Source organism: Mus pahari, chromosome 8 (genome assembly GCF_900095145.1).
Source record: "Mus pahari chromosome 8, PAHARI_EIJ_v1.1, whole genome shotgun sequence".
Classification (NCBI taxonomy): Eukaryota; Metazoa; Chordata; class Mammalia; order Rodentia; family Muridae; genus Mus; species Mus pahari.
In genome coordinates this window covers 87729733-87751503 of record NC_034597.1, presented here as the reverse complement: position 1 = coordinate 87751503, position 21771 = coordinate 87729733, and the positions used below count along the sequence as shown (strand labels likewise).

At 39.9% G+C, this 21771-nt stretch overlaps 1 protein-coding gene across 2 annotated transcripts in view; it reads right to left on the bottom strand.

The window, feature by feature from the left end:
- Positions 1-21771, bottom strand: part of Pibf1 (progesterone immunomodulatory binding factor 1) — a 173234-nt gene that overhangs the window by 131470 nt on the left and 19993 nt on the right. For both annotated transcript variants that reach the window (XM_021202903.2, XM_029541980.1), the window contains exons 6-7: positions 2981-3114; positions 150-258 (exon numbers count right to left, since the gene is read on the bottom strand). In XM_021202903.2, the coding sequence (XP_021058562.1) occupies positions 150-258; positions 2981-3114 (243 nt within the window). The remainder of the gene's footprint in view (positions 1-149; positions 259-2980; positions 3115-21771) is intronic.

The window sequence follows — 21771 nt, the reverse complement described above, 5'->3', positions numbered from 1 at the left end:
TTAATACAAAAAATGCCTGCTAATTCTCTTCTTAGTAGTCTTTCTCTTCCCTCTGTCTCTCTGTCTGGTATCTGTCTGTCTGTCTTTTTCTTGGGCTATTTACTCATCAATATGTGATAAAGCAGGAGTGTGTTGAGGCAGGAGCTTACCTCTTTTGATAATTCATTCCTTTCTTTAGCTTGAGCTATGTGAGAGGCTTCAAGTACTTCGTGTTTTCTTCTAACCTCGAGTACTTCCTGTTCCAGAGCATCGCGTTCACTATGAAAATAAAATCAGAAACACACAGAAGCTGAGTGGCAGGAAGCTGACCCGAGCCACAGGGCTCCTCTGTGTGTGTGTGTGTGTGTGTGTGTGTGTGAGCGTTAGTGTTAAAGCATCCATCCATAAGTTACACTAAGCAGTAAACTACATACGCTCTAAGGTAAGTGTTCATTGCTCGCACTGTTGTTTCAGACATGGCCTCACTTAGCTAACTACACTAGCCAGGAACTCACAGCAATCCTGCTGTCTTGGTTTTCCCATGCTGTAATTACAAGCACAGCCATCTCACCTTCAACCTCCCCTTAAAGCCAAAGCTTTTAAACAGGTAGAAGAAACTTAACAAATAATAAAAGAGCTGAACGATAGATTGATGCCTTCTCAGGGTAAACCCTGTCAGAACTTATAACTGATACGGCAGAGCAGCACACAGGCAGGCGGCAGGCAGCAGGGCACTATTTCTCTTACACATGGCTTATAATTAACCTGGATACTTTATAAAGCTCTCCTTTCAGATTAGCCGTCTCCCAGAACTGTGAGCCTAAGAACAGGGTCCAAACCTTCAGTTAGGCATCTTTAAAACTGAGCCCAGAACCTGCTCCTAACTCCTCTTTCCTAGTTAGAACTTGGCCTGGAAGCTGTTCTTCACTGACTCCTGAGCTGCCCGCCACAGGAAAATTGTTTTCTTCATGCTGTTTAGATTATACAAACAGCCTACTCCTTAATGTATTTTACCTGAGGCTGCAGATTCCAGTCACAATTCTGAATCAAATATTATCAGATCAGTGAGGCTACAAAGCAGCCATCCGGCCATATACAGATGTACATTAGTTGAAATGTACTATTCAGATCTTTCCCCATTTACTGCTAGCATCCCCTCACAGGTTCATAGTCTATCAGTGGGTTATAACTATAATTGTCAGTATTTATTATTATTTTTTTTTGATGATTTCATTTTATGTGAGTACACCATTGCTGTCCTCAGACACACCTGAAGAGGGCATCAGATCCCAATATAGGTGGTTGTAAGCCACCATGTGGTTGCTGCGAATTGAACTCAGGACCCCTGGGTAGGCAGTGCTCTTAACCACTGAGCCATCTCTCCAGCCCCCATCAGTATTTATTTTTATATTTAGGTTATAGATAGGAGTATACTATATTATATTCTATTTGATTGGTAGAGGTTCTTCAGTTGACTACTGTGGTAGAACTGGAACTAAACCTTTCAATGTGATTTTGTCCGGTATAGTACATTCTTCCACCTTCCCTCTCTCTGGTCCTTGCCAAGAAACAATGGCTGATCTAGCAATGATCACAGCCCAAATATTAATTTTGAAATAGCACTTCCTGTTACTAGAAATCAGAACACACTGGGTCAAAGGAATTAAATTACAAAATAAAGCTGGGAACATTATGTTCTGCCAGAGGCTGTAGAGCTGCTGAGACAAAAGTGACTCAGATATAAGTTGATGGCTTTAGCTGCCACATAGAATTTTATGCAGGAACAAATTCCTTATCCAGAAGCATTTGAATTCTAGAAATAAGATAACATCTATATACTGATTAATTTTGCACATTTGGGAGACTTTACCCAGGGGCATGTGCCCAGGTTAAGTTATATTTTCATGGCTTCTCCTTTTATTCTTTGTAGTGCTGCTGAGTGAACCCAGGATCACAGTGCTTGACCAGTGAGCCACAGAGAGACCTGGGCTTGGTTTTCTGAATCAGGATTTCTGCTGTAGCCCATGCTGTCCTCAAGAACTCATCATCTTCCTACCTCTGTCTCCCAAGTGCTGTGATTACAAGACTGTTCCCACCATACATGGCTTGTCCAGTTTCAAACCTCATTCATAAACCAAAAGGTTGAGTTGGAACCCCTTCCTCTTTCTTACTGTCCTATTTTTAACAGATAGAATTGCTTATATTTTTAAATCAAGGTTTTGTTTTTCTTAATTTTTTATTAAAAAATTGAAACATAAAAAAATACTATAATGAACACCCATTACTTTATCACACAACCTTGATGATTACCAACTGTGACTCATCTTCCGTCAGCCACCGGGCACGAGTCGGGGAACTCGGGGTTACTCAGATGATTATACCTTTTCTCATCTATTTATCACTTTGTTAGATTTAGAGAGGAAAAGATGATATCAAAACATCAATTGTAAGTATCATCATACGATCTCAAACTACTTTACTTTAAAATGCTTCTTGGGAACTAGCTGGAAGAAGAGAGGGTCAGTGGGAGTGGAAGGGACAAAGAGGGTAGGTACCGAGGGGTGGACACGACTAAAAAATATATATATGGAAATGTCATGATGAAACTCTACGTATTATTAATTGATGCTAATAAAAACTTAATTATAAAATGTTTCTTTTGAAATTCAGCTTTATTCAGGAGTCTACTGAATACAGCTCTCATAGATTTCAAGATCAAATTATTACTATATTTAGGCATAATGGCAAATACCAATACATACCACATATTAGTCAATAACATTTAGCAAAAATTCTGAAGGCATTTTACAGGGTTCTATTTTCTTACATTTTAAAGGGTGGTAGCAATTTCTACATAAACTAAACATCTCCAATATCCATCAAGCTGTATATGTCTACACAAAGAAGGAAATGGAGAACATTACTGTGTGGGTTATACAAATGCAGGTGACTGTGATGAGTACAAGAACTGAAAATTCCCATGGCCACACTAACACTTTACCTCTTCACTTTGTCATAGTTCTCTTGACGGTAATCACCTTGCTGAACTAACTGTTTCGTGTCTGCTAATTCTAAGGTCAAACGTTGACATCTAATTAGAAGTTCGGCGTTGTTTCTTCGATCTTCTTCATATGTCTGTAAATCAAATGAAGAATTTCATATTTCAAAGTAAACACAATAGATCATATTTTGTATTGAAATTTTCTGCTAAGGAAATATAAATGTTCTTATATATAAGGAAACACACACACACACACACACACACACACACACACACACACACACACACACATACACGGACATATAAATGTCCTTATAAGTAAAATAAAACATGTCCAAATAGGTTATAATAGTTACTCAAAGAGAGGTCATCTTGAATTCACAAGATTATTTATAAATTAAATTCAAAATATTAAACAATTTATACATGTTTAATGTTTAGTATAAACATATATAAATTGTTTAATATTTTGAATTTAATTTATACATGTTTAGTTTGGGCTAAGGAAAGGTCAGGGTCCTGAACCTTGCTAATGCTGTGACGCTTTAATGCAGTTCTTCTTTTTGTGATGACCTCAATCATAAAACTATTTTTATTGCTACTTCACAATATATTGATATTGTACATACTAAGATGAATAAGACAGTTTCTTCCCTCTTGAAAACATAAAACAAAACAAAGTAAAACAAAGCAACCACTGAACAGCAGGTTCCGAATTTCTATCCAAGATCTGCCTGAAAGACAACTGTGAGAAATCTGAAGACAAGGCCCTTTGCTTTGGGAGGCCATCACAGCGTCCTGCACTAGGGCTCTCACTTTGTGAGAATGGAATGCTATTGAGCTTACTGTAGGATTTAGCTGAGGATGCTCTATTACCCCGCAGAGGATCACTCTGTATATCATTTAATACCTATATCCTAGAAGAAGATTCAGTTCTGCCAAAGCTGAACATTACTGGTCACTTAATTGTGTCAGGAGAGGGGACAGTTCTGTGATTAGGAGCTAGAGTCCAGAATTTAGTTTCTAGAAGCTGAGTAATTTACAATATGACATTTGTCTAAGCCTCAGTGTTACCTAATGGAATTCTTGTAAATATTATTAATACATGTGAAGTGCTTACAAAATATATACCATATAATGAATGCTCATTAAATTAACATTAATGTCTATAACATTTTCTATTTTCTCTGACTAAAGGATCACGGACAAATCTATAGCATACTAACTGCATAAAGACTATGAGAAAGATACACACAATATTAAATTTTCAAAAATTTAAAGGGTGGACAAAAGATAAAACACCCAAGTAACCCAAAGAGTTAGGAGACCTGTTAGTCAGAAACGGCAGGAAAGGTCAGGGTCCTGAACCTTGCTAATGCTGTGACGCTTTAATGCAGTTCTTCATTTTGTGGTGACCTCAATCATAAAACTATTTTTATTGCTACTTCACAACAACCATTTTGCTACTGTGATGAATTGTAATATAAATAGCTGTGTTTTCCAATGGTTTTAGATGACCCCTGTGGAAGGGTCAATGAACCCTAAAGGGGTTGTGACCTACAGGTTGAGAAACATTGCTCTAAAGGGATGAACCAATAAACAAACAGTGTATAGTTCCTGAAGGAAAACAAAGCAAAACAAAACTAACTAACAAAAAACACCCAGCAAAGTTCTGTAAGAATCCAAGGGTAGGGACAGAAGATAGAAGTGGAGGCTGAAACACTCATGAGCACTTAGAGCCTTGTGTTGTGATTTTTTTTTTTTAAACTTTTGTTTTGCGATATGGTCTCATTGTGAAGTTCTGATGGACTGGAATATGACATGCTGACCAGACTAGCTTCTACATCCCTACTGTTGGGATTAAAGTCATGCACTGTAATTACTACTGATACTATTGTTGCTGTTGTTAAGATAGGGTCTCAGTATATTCCATCCCTGGACTTAAACTCACTACTTAGGTAAGAGTGAACCTTAACTTCTGATGCTCCTGAATCCACTCTCGAGTGTGTGCATTATAGGCACATACCATGATACCCAGATTATGTGCTGATAAGAATTGAATGCAAAGCTTCCTGGATACAAGGCAAGTATTCTACCAATTTTGTGGTAGTTTATGCACATTAAGGCAGTCTTTTTGTTATTGTTTGTAGTGTGTGTACAGGTGTATTAAAAACATTTGCTACAGTACAGTCTACCTTCTTACTCTAATGTTTCATGTTGTTATACTACCCACTTGGTCCCTGTCTTGGCTAGTTTTTATGTCAACTTGACAAAAGCTGAAGTCATCTGAGAGAACCTCAATTGAGAAAAGGCTTCCTTCCATAAGATCGGGTTGTAGGCAAGCCTGTAGGAAAGTTTCTTAATTAGTATTTGATGTGTGAGTCCATTGTGTGGGTGAGTTCATCCTTGGGCTGGTGGTTCTGGTTCTATAAGAAATCAAACTGACAGAGCTAAACAGAGAATTTTCATCTGAGGAAAGTCGAATTGCAGAGAAGCACCTGAAGAAATGTTCAATATCCTTAGTCATCAGGGAAATGCAAATCAAAATGACCCTGAGATTCCACTTCATACCAATCAGAACGGGTAAGATCAAAAACTTAGGTGACAGCAGATGCTGGTGAGGAGGTGGAGAAAGAGGAACACTACTCCATTGCTGGTGGAATGGTAAGCTGGTCCAACCACTCTGGAAATCAGTCTGGCGGTTCCTCAGGAAATTGGACATAGTCCTGAGGACCCAGCCATACCACTCCTAGGCATGTACCCAGAAGATGCTCCAACATATAACAAGGACATATGCTTCACTATGTTCATAGCAGCTTGCTGAAGGGAGCCTTATATGGCTGTCTCCTGAGAGGCCCTGCCAGAGCCTGACAAATACAGAGGTGGATGCTCACAGCCAATCATTGGACTGAGTGTGGGGTCCTGGAAGGAGGAGTTGGGGAAGGGACTGAAGGGGCTGAGGGGGTTTGCAGCCTCATTGGGGAAGCAACAGTGTCAACAGTCAGCCAGACCCCCTGGAGCTCCCGGGGACTGGATCACCAACCAAAGTGTACACTTGAAGGGACCCATGGCTCCGGCCTTATACTGGCAGAGGATGATATTGTTGGACATCAGTGAGGAGCGACCCTTGGGCCTGAGGGTGTTCGATGCTCCAGTGTAGGGGAATGCCAGGGCAGGAGGAAGGGAGTGGGTAGGTAGATGGTGGCATACCCTCATAGAGGCTGGAGGAGGGGGGCATGGGATAGGGGATTTCCAAAGGGGAGACCTGGAAAGGGGAAAACATTTGAAATGTAAAAAAAGAAAATATCCAATAAAAAGAAAACAAAGAAAAACCAAAACCAAGTAAACAAAAAGAAATCAAACTGAGCTAGCCATGAGAAGCAAGCGACAAATCAGCAGCTCTCTCTCCATGGCCTCTGCATCAGTTTCTGCAGTCAGGTTCCTGCCCTGTTTGAGTTCCCTGACTTCCTTTGGTGATGAGGAAAGGTGATGAGTAAGTGTAAGCAGATAAACTCCCCCTCTGCTCTCTTCTGTCGTCACAGCAACAGCAACCTGACTGAGACTGTTCCTAGATGCGTTTTCTACTCCTTCTGGTCCTCGTCCCAACAAAACCAGGAAAATAAATAAACCAGAATGGGTCCAGGTATGAGTCTAGGCTCCCAGGCTGGAATCCTGGGAGTACTCATTAGAGAATTTCCATTTTCTTTGTGAAGTGAAGCACCAAGTGAGTTGACAGAAATGAGAAGTGTGAAGTTGTAGCTCAGAGGAAGAGGGGGGAAGGCCTAAAACAGCTCTGAGGAGAATGAAGGATCAGGGGAAAGCCCAGAGGTGCTCCACTGGAGGCTGCTAACAGAGAATAGAAGGACTTGCTGTTGCTAAGGTGATTTTCTCCCAGTAATGCTCAGCTGGACAAATAGAGGTGCCTCGGGCTATTCTGATAAAAAGAAAGTTGAAATTAAAGGCCATCAACGAGAGAGACTGAAGATGGATAAGGCAGGTAAGAGGATAGAAAACATACTTTTGGACTAATTAAACCATGTGCATTGGAAATTTTGTTATAAACACATAGCTGAGAACTGTGGCTGAGTATTCTGATGATGTGCACACGCAAAAAAAGCAGATGCAACTGTGAAGGGAGATGTGCACAGGTGTACAAGTCTGCAGACCTGACCTGGGAATAGAGCTCAGAAAACAGCACGTCTAGCACATGCCTAGCACATGCAAAGCTCTGGGTTCCGTCCACAGCACTGAAGAAGAACTGAAACAGAGTAGGGAGGGAAATAAAAGCACAAATGCTTAGACAGTCACATCTGAATGTGACTTCATCTTTACCTTCCATTCACCTGATGTAATTGTCACCTGCTGTAAGTCTTGGAGGCTTATTGCCTCAGTCTGTTAACCTAGGCTAGTCTTGGAAGCTTCTAGCCTCCTTACAATCTAATCTAGCCTAGAATGTTTCAGCCTCTGAGATTTACTGCTAAATAAGCTCACCCTTTTGAGATCTTTCTGATCTCTGGCTAGCTGGTTCAACTCAGCTGTTCTGGCTCAAAACTCTCCAAGCTGACTGATTCAATCTGGCTTCTCTCTCAACCTCTGACTTTTGCTCTGCTTGGTCCCAAACTCTAGTAATCTGTTCTAATCTTCTTTTCTAATCTAGTGTGTTCTCATTCTCTGGTTTACTCTGTCCTCAGCTCTGTGTCGGCAGCCTGCCTCTGTACAACTGTCCCAGTAAAACTGCCTCTTAAGTAAAGCTTCCTTTCTGTCAGCACTGCCCCTTCAGTAGCTTCCCTTTCCTCTCTCTTCTCCAGAGAGTTGGACACATCTGATTTTGTCAAATCTTTCTCTGATTTATCACTTTGTCTGCCACCCAAGTAGATAAAGCTTTCAAACATGGGTGGTTCCTTCTACAAACTAACTTGATTGTTTGAGATTAAAGGTGTATACTAAGGGTGTGTCTATATTCCAGCCAGATCGATTAAAGGCCAAGTCACACCACAACTAGAAACGTTACTTTTTTTTTTCCAGTAAATAACACAATCTCAGGGTTCATAGTATGATCAGATATTCTCCAACATGTGACTTTGAAATATGGGAAGTACAGGCACCTGCCATGGAGAAGAGTTTGCACACATGTATATATACACACATACATATGATTTTTCTTTCAGTATAAATGCCTTATAAGCAAACATAGTCAGAAGTTCAGTGTAGAAACACATACTTTATATTATGAATTTCTCTTAAATCAAAAATTTCTTTCAAGTAAAAAGTGTCCCTTTAGATCTATGCTGAAGAGGAGGCAGAACGATTTATAAGAGCCAGAAGTGATGGATGACTAAGGAAACAGTATCTTACAGATGCAGAGACTGGGACAGCCTGGAAAAGGCCTCAAACTGGTACAGCAAGTGAAAAAGTAATATGGACTCATACCCCTGACCAAGACACTGTCTGCAATTAATTCTCACTGGACAAGAAGCAACGGCTTTATTCCAATGGAGTAGAATCTCACTAAGTATTAACAATGCTTCATACCTAGTTGGCCAACAAAAATGAACTCAGTGGTATTTTTGTAGACTTTTTTTTTTTTTTTTTTTGTCTCATTTTACCTGTTTGGGATTTTAAAAAATGACTGTTTTTTTTTTTCTTATTTATTTCAAGCTCCAATTTGTGGTGTGTGTGTCTATTTCTTGTTTTGGTTTTTGTTGATTTTTTTTTTTTTTAAGAGAGAAAGAAAATTTAAAAAAGTAAGGTGAGTAGGGAGTTGGTGGACTTGGGAGGAATTGGGGAGGAGAAAAACGTGAATAATATAATGTATGACTTTTTTTCAATAAGTTTAAAACAAATCTCTCTTTAAAGTTACAACTTTTTTGTTCTTTGGGGTAGGGAGATCTGCTCTGGGTACTCTTAGAAACTAAAGGTAAGAGTTGGGTGTGTTGGTATATGTTTGTAAGCCGAACACTTGTGAGGTGAGGCAGTTGGATTTGAAAGCCTGGTTTATGGAGTTAGACCTCACTACCATAGCATTGGAAAACAGAAAATAGTGTACTGCCTCAAAATGGATCCACACTTTATGGCTGTACAATTCTGTGGATAAGGCAGAAAGGCAGTAGACTATGCTGTATTCCCCACTGCGTTCTCCCTGTGTTCCATGGGAAGATGTCTACCTTACGTTCTCTCACCACTGAAAAGTGGATTGCATGTGCTACGAGCAGCCATTCCTTGCCTCCCACAAGATAAGGAAAAGAGTAAGTTTCTCATAATCCTAGCACCTAGTACCGTGGATTTTATATAAAAGTTTTTTAAGTATTGTTTATGGAAGAAGCAAGAAAGGACAACGTAGAGAAGTAAAGAGATGCAAAAAAAAATTATAAATATTTTTATAGAAAAAGAAGTAGACACAAAGTTTGTATTTGCCACCCCTTTCAAAGTGGGAATTTCTAGGTTACAGCTGAATGAATCAACAGCCAAGTACCGTTTCCTCTTTGAAATGAGAAAACAATTACCTAGGGGAAACAAGTGCAATCTGCAGCATCAAGGAGACTCCCACTGCTTGATAGCCTTATGTACTTGGAACACAACACACTTTTGACTGCCAAGGTTAATGAGACACACACGCACACACACACACACACACACACACACCTTCATTTAAGTTGTTTGCTATCTTCATGTAGAAAATACTATACCTGTAATTACAAATATATGCTATAATGGTCTTATCTATGACCTTCTCCTTAGACCCACACATAACCCTGTGCTCCTTAAAGGCCTGTCCTATCTTCTCTGTATACCCAGTAACCCTTAGTCATTATAGCAGAAATACTTAACGAGTAAACTAATTATGAAAGATACACTCTATAGTCCTAGTGTTTAGTATAGGTAAGTCAAACATAGACAGGCTTACTTCAAAATTAATATATGCCTAGCAACCAATTGTTTCCCAGCCAAAATTAAAGATTAAATAACATATCACCTCTTAAGCAATAATATTGTATGTAGTGTGTGTGTGTGTGTGTGTGTTGTGGAGAGGCAGTATGAAAGAAATTGCTATTGCTTGATCTGTTGTTAAATGGGTAAGGTTTTGATTTATGAAAAATTTAGCTGTATCATTCCAACTTCTTTATGTATCACAAGCTTTTAAAAGGAGGCTTGAATGGGGCCCCACCCTCCAATTCTCTTAAGTCCAGACAACAGCAGCGATTTTAGATACTCAGCATTTCAGAGATGAAAAATACACTGGAGATAATCTATCACAATCTCCCTTTCAACATAAGGCCATGGTGACACATCAGAGGAATACGTGTAGATTCATGTTCATTGTTGCACTATTACACAAGTCAGGAAACGGAACCAGCTTAGATGTCCATCAACAGATGAACAGATAGAGAAAATGTGGTAATACATATACACAGTGGAATTTCTTGAATGGCAAAACTATGAAATCATGACATCAGCAGGAAGATAGAATCAATTACAAATTATAACTGAAAGGCAAATATTACATTTTTCTTAATATGTAGAGTCTAGAGCTGAAAGTATGTGTCTGTATTTATGTATATGTGGTGTGTGTGTGTGTGTGTGTGTGTGTGTGTGTGTGTATGTATGTGGTGTGCACGTGTCAAAGAGGGTGGGAAGCAGAGTAGTGGAAAACTGGTGAGAAAGCAAGCAGGAGCTGTTACTGACTTAGTGAGCATGGTGACAGGGAACCAAAGAGAACACAGTACAATGACACATCTGTATTAAAAACACCACCATGGACCAGAAACAGTAAGTTAACAGTGAAGCAAAGCAAGGGACCGGCTGCCTGGAGGGCTGACTGCTCTGCACAGGGGTCCAGGTTTAAAGTCTAGGATGTGGAAATCACAGTTTGTCCGCTTCTCAATTTCAAGTTTTGTTTTTTTTTTTTTTAAAGAATCTATTTTATAGTTAACTATACAACCACTAAACAGAAGCTAATTTACTTTTCTGCCCAAACACAACTCTAATTATAGGATTCATGGCTTCAAATATCACATGTACATAAATCAAAGTTGATTCTGACCTCTCTCCCCTAAAACAATCATCATAATTATTTCTCAAATACATATTTTTAAAAATATCATCTGACAGTTTACTGTGGTGGTGCATATGTGCATTCCGCATCCTTAGGGAGGTGTGGCAGGACAGGTGTTCATGGACAGGCTAGACTACACGGCAGATACTGTTTTAAAAGCAAAACCTAAATAAAAGAAAATCTGGAGAAAGTCTGAATGCTCCTGTGAGAAGTAAAGAGTACTCAATGAAGAAAGGAGACAGGCACATTCAAAAGCAGCCATGCAGCTGGGCGTGGTGGCGCACGCCTTTGATCGCAGCACTCGGGAGGCAGAGGCAGGCAGATTTCCGAGTTTGAGGCCATTCTGGTCTACAGAGTGAGTTACAGGACAACCAGGGCTACACAGAGAAACCCTATCTTGAACCTTCCCCCTAGAGACCCCCCCCCCCAAAAAAAAAGGAAAAGAAAAGAAAAAAAGCAGCCATGGAACCAAATGGTAATTAGCGTGGATGGGATGAGGTTCTAAGCCACGTGGGCCAGTTTGCAGTCTCTCACATAATACAATCCATAAAGTGGTAACCTATGTGTCAAGGCAGCCGGTTAGCACATGAAGTACCCCGACTACAGCCAGACACCACTAAGGAGACTGGGAAGGTGGCATCATCACATGGCCTGGAGGTCAGTGAGCTCAATCAGAAGCACTTTACACTGGAAAGACACTCTGTGAATGACAACTTACATTTTAACTGTTTTAGAAAAGTGAGAATTCATTCCTCAGAATTCTCTACAAGTTTCACATGATCAATACTTTTTGTCCAAAGAGTTAACTCATGAGAAGGGCCAGGAGCCGAACTCACCTTTGACTGGTGTAGACTGCCCTTCTACCAAGGGTCAGCTCTGCTGCCAGAGTCTACTCTTTGTCCTTGTTAAGCTCCTTAAGGAATACATTACTAGTTTAAAGTTGAAGACATTTTTAAAGTAAAATATAATCTAGATGAAAAAAAGATACTCTCATCAGATCTGAACACTGGATTATGATGAGAGTTCAAATCTGTGACCTTTCTGTCAACTAACCATAGCTTTGCAAAAAAGTGTACAGGAAATGGGGTGCTGGTGGTGCACGCCTTTAATCCCAGCACTCAAGAGGAAGAGGCAGGCGGATCTCTGTGAGTTTGAGGTCAGCCTGGTCTACAGAGTGAAATCTAGGATAGCCAGAGCTTAAAACAAACAAACAAAAAAACCACCACCAACAAAAACAGAGAAACCCTGTCTCAAAGAACCAAAACCAAAACTAACAATGTCAAGAGCACCACCAAAAGCAATGTATAGTAACTAATCAATGGCTCATCATTATTGGATGACTTTCTACTTTACAGGTCTGGCAGAATCTATGGCAAAAACACTATGTTGAGATCTTAAATGACCCATTTTATAGCTAGGTTGCATACAGTTGAACAAACCTGAAATACTAGTTTTTCAATAGATACTGATCCAAATCTAATTTTTTCCCCCACAAGACGTTTAAAAATATAGCCAAGGCTGGCCTTGATTTTGTAATCCTGTTGCCCTTGGCTTCTTGACAGACAGCTAGAATAACAGGCATGAACCACCATACTCAGCTCAAATTCCATCTTAACATTTGAGAGATGAACTTAATATATCATGTTTAAAATATCACATAGCAACAAAGAATGTGAGTATATCAATGTAACGAAAGTATGGCTTTCTGGTCTTCTGTGTCATTGAGATTAGGACTAAAAGTATTAACAAGTATAGGTAGGAAAAGAAAGGCATTCCATTAACCCACCAAGGGAAATAAACACCTTGAGTTTTGCTTTACTGGCCCGCAGTTGACTCTAACCTCCCTGCAATGAGAGATGCTCTGTTGTACCATGCAATTCTTTGGCTGTACTCGTGAGGCAGATGGCCTGCATCTGAGCCATTCTGAACGTAAATGGCTGAAGGCGGTACTGACAGCTGAGCTCCAAGGCTAGACAGCTCAGGTGCTCTGCGGGCTGCAAATACACTGGTGTGTGTTCAAGATAAGTCATCTTTCATTTCTTTTTCTGAATATATTTTTTAATGATTTATTTATTTTAGGAGCCCTGGTGTTTTGCTTGCATCTTTCTCTGTGTGTGTGTCAGATCCCCCAGAGTTGGAGTTCCGAACAGTTGTGAGCTGCCACATGTGTGTGCTGGGGACTGAACTAGGGTCCAGTTAGAACAGCTAGTTTTAAGGATTATACTGAGTTCTTGCTTGGTCTACCACATTCCCCACTTCCCTAGCTACAGATGAGCTATCTATCTTAGCCTCGCCTCTTTGTTTCTATTAAAATATGTGCATCAGGTTTCAGGTCAACAAGATCTCCCTAGTTCTCACATTCACTTAGAGTTTCAATAGCAGCATAAAATGAGAGCTTCTTCAAGGGTTTCTGTAATGTCGATTCCACTCATATTCTAGTGACGCCTGTGAACCGCTTTGAGAGAACTATTTCTAATAGCTCGTGGAAAAACACACCAAATTACAAAGCAAATAAAGCTATCAAAATATTTTAATTATGAATGTCTTCTTTGTAAATGCACTGAAGTTAGGACCTAGTGATTTCTAATTCTAAAAACTACTATAATGTTAAAGTAATGCTGAGCATAAATTCTAAGTACTTAACAGATTTAATTCCAAATATCAAGAGTCACAAGAACTGCTAATCTTTTTGAAATCCTAAACTCCAGTTAAAAATGGAAATCATTTCTTTCTTGGATTCCCTAAAAAATATGTTAACTGTAAGTTTGAAAGCTCAGTGACTACTGTGGATAGCCCTGGGGCAAATTATAGTTGATGTTAATTCTGTTCTCCTGTGAGGGGCTGCGAACAAGGAGTTAGTCAACACTCAGGTGATCACCTGTAACCTGCTTCCCACCTTCATGTATAAAATAAAGGCTAGAGCTGGTGACTGGGCGGAGAAAGAGGGAAAGGTGGAGCTGAAGGTTTTGGGAGAAAAGGAGAGAGAGAGAGAGAGAGAGAGAGAGAGAGAGAGAGAGAATATGAATGTGACTGAGAAGGAGGAAAAAGTGGAGCAGAAGCACGTGGCCTGGAGAAACCACAGGTACAAGGGGTCTCTTATATGGGGAAGATGGTAGTGTAGCAGTAGATCTGCCCAATCTAGGCGCACAGCATGTATTCATATTGAGTTGTGTTTTCATTGCTAGGGCATATTTGGATTGGAGATTTATTCCAACAAGCGACTGTTAAAGTAATTGTGTTTTTTTCTTCTAACATTTTTAACTTACATGGAGTTAATTTTGTGTTATCATATAAAATGTAAGGACAGATGTTGTTCCACTGACATTTATGTTTTCATGCCAACAGAACGCTTAGCTGGCTGTGGAAGCACTAAGGTTACACGGAGCTCTTGCTTGGTCTCCCACATCCCACACCCCCTTGCCACATCTTCTCTTTCATACTTTCCTGGGAGATCCTGGAGCACTTATTTTTCACATCAACTGATGCGAGTTACTCACACTTAATTTTGTGTTATGTTTCTGTACTGGCTAGTTTTGTGTCAACTTGACACAGCTGGAGTTATCACAGAGAAAGGAGCTTTAGTTGGGGAAATGTCCCCATGAGATCCAGTAGCTGTAAGGCATTTTCTCAATTAGTGATCCAGGGGGAGGGCCCCTTGTGGGTGGGACCATCTCTGGGCTGGTAGTCTTGGATTCTATAAGAGAGCGGGGAAGCAAGCCAGTAAAGAACATCCCTCCATGGCCTCTGCATCAGCTCCTGCTCCCTGATCTGCTTGAGTTCCAGTCCTGACTTCTTTCAGTGATGAAGAGCAATGTGGAAGTGTAAGCTGAATAAACCCTTTCCTCCTGAACTTGCTGCTTGGTCATGTCTGTGCAGGAATAGAAACCCTGACTGAGACAGTCTCTTTCCTCTGAATCTCCCAAGTGATTAACAAACAAAAAAGAAAAAACCCTGGAATGTAATTTAACTGCTCTTGCTTAATACTATTAATCATGGAACAATACTATTAGAAACTTGAATGTTTCTAAAATATGGTTATTTCCATGCAAAAAAATGTGATTCTGTAGTGTTTTTGCTCCCTGTGTCTGTGTGATAAGCATGCATGAGTGTCCACACGTCCGTCCATCTGTGTGTGTGTGTGTGTGTGTGCGTGTGTGTGTGTGTGTGTGTGTGTGTGCATGGCTGGTTGCGTGTGAGTGAGCGCATGCACGTTCGTAAGGAGGCAGCAGGCTGACATCAGGAATTAAACCCAGCACTAGTGGACTCAGACAGCTTCTGGCCAGCTTCTGAGGAAAGCTGTGTTAAGCTGCAGAGGCTGCCACACCCACCTTGCATGTACATAGGTTCTGGGGATCAGAACTCTGGTTCTCTTGTGTGTACAGCTAATGCTGTCAAGGTTGAGCAATCTTCCCAGCACAGATTTTATAGCTTTCTTCACTGAGTCCATTACCTTTCTTGTTAGAGATGCACATGAGGAAAATACTGCATTCAAAACGAGAGTGGGGGGACTCATCAAGAACAAAATCTCAACGCTACAGACATACTCAAATAACTGTTCTTCTCCCATCTGGTAATCCATTACTCCCTGTGTTTGGAATATACTTTAACTAGTCATATAAAGTATCATGACTTTGTTATAATGGTAGAACTCAGGCTGGAGAGATGACTCAGCCTTTCAGAGCGTTTATTGCTCTTGCAGAGGGAACTGGTTTGCTTCCCAGCCCTGGTACAGTGGCTCATGCTAACTGCAGTTATAGAACGGTCAGATGACCTGATGCTCTTCTGACCGCCACAGTCATCTGCATACACATGGCACACACACATCACACACACACACACACACACACACACACACATAAAATAAATGCATAATAGTAGAATTCATTTGTAAACATTTTATTTTGAATTTTTTGTTTCAATGGGTTAAATAAAATGAGCTTATAAGTTTATTTTGTTTTGCTTTTATGCTACCTCAGAATTTTCTACCTTTTCAGTAACCTGGAATAGGATAGTTAACTATGAATTAAGAACTGACCTGTGACCTCACGTGAGTTAATCCATTTCTGAACCGGGTAGTAACCAGATTAGTGGACAATTTCACTCCCTTTTATAATATTCCCATGCTAACTGCACTCGCTTCTGTTTAATTCACAAGCTACACTTCACTTTCAGTTTCAAGTTTGTTAATGCAAACACATACACACATGTACACAACTACTAAATTTCCAATACTTTATTTCTATTCATTTTTTTGGTTTTGTGTTGTTTTTAGCTTTTGTTCCCAACTGTTTCCCCAGGCAGCCCAAGCTGGCCTCCAACACTAGAAACCCTGGCTCGCAGGCATGGAGCAGCCATGGATGAGGAGTGCATATCTTTATTTTTATCTTTTTTGTGGAGTAATAAAAAAAAATTCAAGGTCAAGGTTTTTTCTCTGGTACACGTTTAAATATGCTCTGAGAACTCAGACATCAAATATTCTTGTTTACAATGCTTTCCTTTGTAAATTCTTTGAACCAACAGAAATATTTAACTGTTGAGAAAGTTTATTCCCTCTTTGTCTTCTTTATTAAGTTATGATAAAAATAGGAACTATAAAATGTTGTACCTAAAATGCATTTGTTTCTTTCTATGTGATCAAGTGTAACACAGTGGTCTAGCAAACTTTCTGGAGATGTTTAAATAACCCAGTCTCTGGCTTGCGGCTGGCAGGCTTTCTTTATAGCAACTGTATCAAAACATTGATAAAATTAGTCCTTCTAGGCCTCAGTTATTTTATCTATCTCATCTACACCAGTTCTTATAGAAGCAAATTAAACTTCCAAGCTGTGTTCTACTAAGCTCTCAATTTACTTTATAAACATTATGCCATTCACTATGTAAAGGTTCCTGTCTATAACATCAGGTTTTGCCATAATATATTTTGCTATTCTGTTATATGGTTTTAATTTTTTTTATTTTTATTTTTTTTTTAGTGGATATTTTCTTTATTTGCATTTCAAATGTTATCCCCTTTCCCTGTTTACCCTCTGGAAGTCCCTCCCCTATCCCATTCTTCCTCCCCCTTCTTCTATGAGGGTGTTCCCCCACCCACCCACCCACCCCACCCACCCACCCACCCCACCCACTCTCACCTCCTGGCCCTGGCATTCCCCCATGCTGGGGCATTGAGCCTTCACAGAACTAAGGGCCTCTTCTCCCAATGATGTCGACTAGGCCATCCTCTGCTACAAATGCAGCAGGAGTCGTGGGTGTGGGTCCCTCCATGTGTACTCTTTGGTTGGTGGTTTAGACCCTGGGAGCTCTGGGGGGTCTGGTTGGTTGATATTGTTGTTCTTCCTATGGGGTTGCAAACCCTTTCAGCTCCTTCAATCCCTCCCCCTAACTCCTCCACTGGGGTCCCTGTGCTCAGTCTTATGGTTTTAATTTTAAATTTCATCTATCTCGTATTAGTATTACCTTCATGCCAACATTTTCCATAATTCTTTTTCCAATGTCCTTTTTCAGTTTTTGCACTAAGCAACTTATATAGACCACTGTTGGTTGGTTTGCTTAGGTTTTGAGGTTTTTCAGATAGACTTTCATTCTGCAGCCCTAGGATGACCTCAAAATCACCATGCTCCTGTCTCAGTCTGGACACTGACCTCACAAATTATCCATTCACAGCACTGAACATACACATCTACTAATTACTGAAAACACTAAGTATTAAATTATACAGTTTAACAACAATAAAAAAAGCCAGTGAGATGGCTTAGAGAATAAAGCAGCTTGCTGCCAAGCCTTACCGCCTGAGATGTCCTTTGACCTATACACATATGCACCCTTGTACATACATGCACACATGATAATGCAATAAGTATTTTTAATGATCAAATATATGCCTTCAGAGTCTGGGTTAAGAAACCCTGTATTTTGTGTGAAAGAAAGTAGGGTTTGTAATTGAGTAGATACGCAGAAGTTAGATAAGGGTTAGCCTCTGTGAAATGTTACAGGTTTACTACTGAGACTGCATTCAAAGACACTAACCAGAATGGCTCACAGCTAAGATTAATTAATTATTCTTTACTTATCATAGTACATTAAGAGTTAATCCACAGCATTTGAAAGGTGTCTATGGAGGGTCTTTCCCCTGCTATAAAATGAGGATTACCCTCTTGGCCACTGGCTTCAAAATTTCACCTCAGTATCAAAAAACTATTCTGAACTTGTCCTTGAAATTAAAATTGAAAAGCACTGGAGGTAAATACAGTTTGCTGGAGAGATGGCTTAGCAGTTAAGAACACTGACTGCTCTTCCAGGGGTTCTGAGTTCAATTCCCAGCACCCACATGGTGGCTCATGACCATGTGTAAAGGCATCTGCTGTGCTCCTGGGCATGCAGACAGAGCACACATGCATAAGAAAGTCTTTCAAAGACTGTTTCCTCACATAGCACCTATGAGACGGTGATCCAACTAACTAGGCTTCTATTCTGATGAAAAACTTAAAGGTCACATAGCACTAGATTCCCCACAGATGTTTCCCTGTGTAGGCACTTTTAACTGTCAGTCATTGCATTATAGGTAAAATTTCAACAGGTTTTAGAAAACCAATAGATTTTAAAGGCATATGTAAAAAATGAGATTTAGTAATGCCAAACTATAAAGTGTGATTCCAATCTTTCTAATGTGTTACACAGTCAAATATTTAAACTATGTTACTTTATGTCAAAGACAAAGTGAAAAATATAAAATCAAACACTGAAATTTGATCTTAAAATGTCGAGTTTGTTTTTAACATCAATTAAATGAGCAAACAAAACCTCATCTTTTTTCAAATGATCCACGTTCAGGGTCCATGCACCTGTCACACTAGGATGCTGAGTTTTATTGAAAGTGATGTCCTGGGGGCTGGTGAGATGGCTCAGTAGGTAAGAGCACCCGACTGCTCTTCCGAAGGTCTAGAGTTCAAATCCCAGCAACCACATGGTGGCTTACAACCATCCGTAACAAGATCTGACGCCCTCTTCGGGAGTGTCTGAAGACAGCTACAGTGTACTTAAATATAATAAATAAATCTTTTTAAAAAAAAAAGAAAAGTGATGTCCTGGGGCTGGTGAGATGGCTCAGTGGGTAAGAGCACCTAACTGCTCTTCCGAAGGTCCGGAGTTCAAATCCCAGCAACCACATGGTGGCTCACAACCATCCGTAAGGAGATCTGACTCTCTCTTCTGGAGTGTCTGAAGACAGCTACAGTGTACTTACATATAATAAATAAGTAAATCTACAAACGAACAAAAAAAAAAAAAAAGAAAGAAAAGAAAGTGATATCCTTAGTCACACATCCAATTATTTGGAATATATAGATGCTACAGGGCAAAATGTAGTTCTGCTTTTATTTCAAGTCTGAGAATTCTAAGTGTAGCAAGATTATAGCTTACTTTGAGCTATATTGTATTCTCATAAACATGCTTATGATATCTAATGTATAAGTGCTTACAGATACTTTTATTATAAATTTCCATTGTGTGTGTGTGTGTGTACGATATATGAACACATGTATGTGCAGGACTCAGGAGGTCAGAGGGAAATAATTGGGTGTTTAAAATCAAATACAAAAATGGCATTTTAGGAAGTTATTTCTTTTTCTAAAGATCAGGAGTCATATTCTATTAAGTGTCTGGAGTTTTTTCATCTTTCACCAGCCAGGAATGAACTGACTCTCTGAACAGGCAGGGTTAAATTTCCTGTAGTCGTGTGGATTTAACATCTCTTAATGTTTTGGTAGGCCTGACTATGAAGTTATTATAATAAATGAAGAATCTTTTATCTGAAGATCATATATTAAGGAAGAAAAGTTTTTGTTTTTCTTATATTGCATAGCAGTGAAACACTGGGTGTTACTAAGAACAAACAGCACTTGATGTTTTAGTTAGCTGATTGACAATTAGAAATATAAAAGGCAAGTTAATGCAGTGCAGGTTCAAAACCAAGATTTTTCCAAGTAACCAAAACAATTTGTTGTTTGCTTGCTCTTTTAAAGATAGCAGGGTATGTACTGCCACCACGTGGTTAAATCACACTGAGACCATTTTTGGATCCGTTGAATAGTTTTAAATCAAAAATGAAAGTTTAATTTCGTAATTAACAGTCTCAAAATTCACAGACATAGCTAATAAGTATCTGAGCATTTCTTAGTAAGGCTTACCAAGTTGTTGTTATTGCCATCTCTCCTTTGAGTCCAAACTACTAAATCAACAGACAATATTCTAAAACTTCATGTTTTCTTTAAATTCTGGTTATGTTTTTAAAACTTTTTTTTTTAAGATTTATTTATTTATTATCTGTAAGTACACTGTAGCTGGCTTCAGACACCCCGGAAGAGGGCATCAGATTTCATTATGGATGGTTGTGAGCCACCATGTGGTTGCTGGGATTTGAACTCAGGACCTCTGGAAGTGCTCTTAACCTGCTGAGCCATCTCTCCAGCCCGTTTTAAAAACTTTTGATTCCAGTATTTTCTTTCATATGTAATTGTGAAAAAAGTTATTCATTCATTCATCCATAATTCATTCATGCCAAATGGGAAAATTAGTTTGCAATGAATAAGACTCTTCCTACGGTAAGAGATCACAAGTCCAGAAATCGTCTTCACGTGGTCCCCAACACAGAGCGCGTTTTCCTGTCTCATGTATGCACAAGGTAATGGCCAAACAAGCTCCCATCTGGCCAGTCCTACTACACAACCAAGGATGAGGCCCAGGGCAAGGATGAAAGCAGACAGACGCCAGCGAGCACACCAGCCAGCGAGCGCACCTCGAGCACGCCAGGGAGCACGCCAGGGAGCACCTCGAGCATACCTGTGATACCAGCAAGCACGCCCGCGAGCACACCTCGAGCACACCAGTGAGCACACAAGCTAGCACACCGCGAGCACACCAGCAAGCACGCCAGTACATGGAAGAGAAGAGCACTTGCACGGTTCCCTCGGCCTGCTGGCTTGTTTCAGTGTTGTTTAAAAAGAGGGCCAGTCCACTGTGTGTCATGAGGCATAGCAAAGGTGGACTGCAAAGCTCTCAGCCTTTCTTCCTACCTTGCAGGGTCAGAAGGCCACTGCAGCTGCAGAGGAGGGAGGAAGCAATTCCAGAGGCAGCCAGAGAAGGGGAACTGGACACTAAGGCTTCTCTCGGCTCAGGCTGTTAGCCCCTGGTCAGGACATATATGAGGACACACTCCCTATAGACCACAAAGGCCAAAGTATCAGAATTAAAATTGTAGTACTATCAAACAGACAATGGGCACAGGGAATCTAATTTCCTAAAAAAACCATCAGTATTGTCCAGAGGGAACTTAGCACACAGCTTGCTCACCATGATAGTACTTAATTGTACTCCTTGATATATTAAAAAACAAAGTTAATTGAAAAAAATAGCATCATGTGACATGCTTAAAGGGAAAGACAAGCAATAGAGACACACTGAGATGACATTGAAATTAGTGCCATGATTTTAAGCAGTTATTAAACTATCTCAAAGGCATAAGTCATGACATACTTATAATAGCCTAAAAATAAAATAAAAGATTTAATGAACAATGAAACAAAAATACATTAAACAAACAAACAAAAAAAATGCAAACCAAAACATGAGGCAGAGGGGCAGAGACAGAGGCAGGCAGATTTCTGAGTTCGAGGCCAGCCTGGTCTACAAAGTGAGTTCCAGGACAGCCAGGGCTATACAGAGAAAACCCTGTCTCAAACTG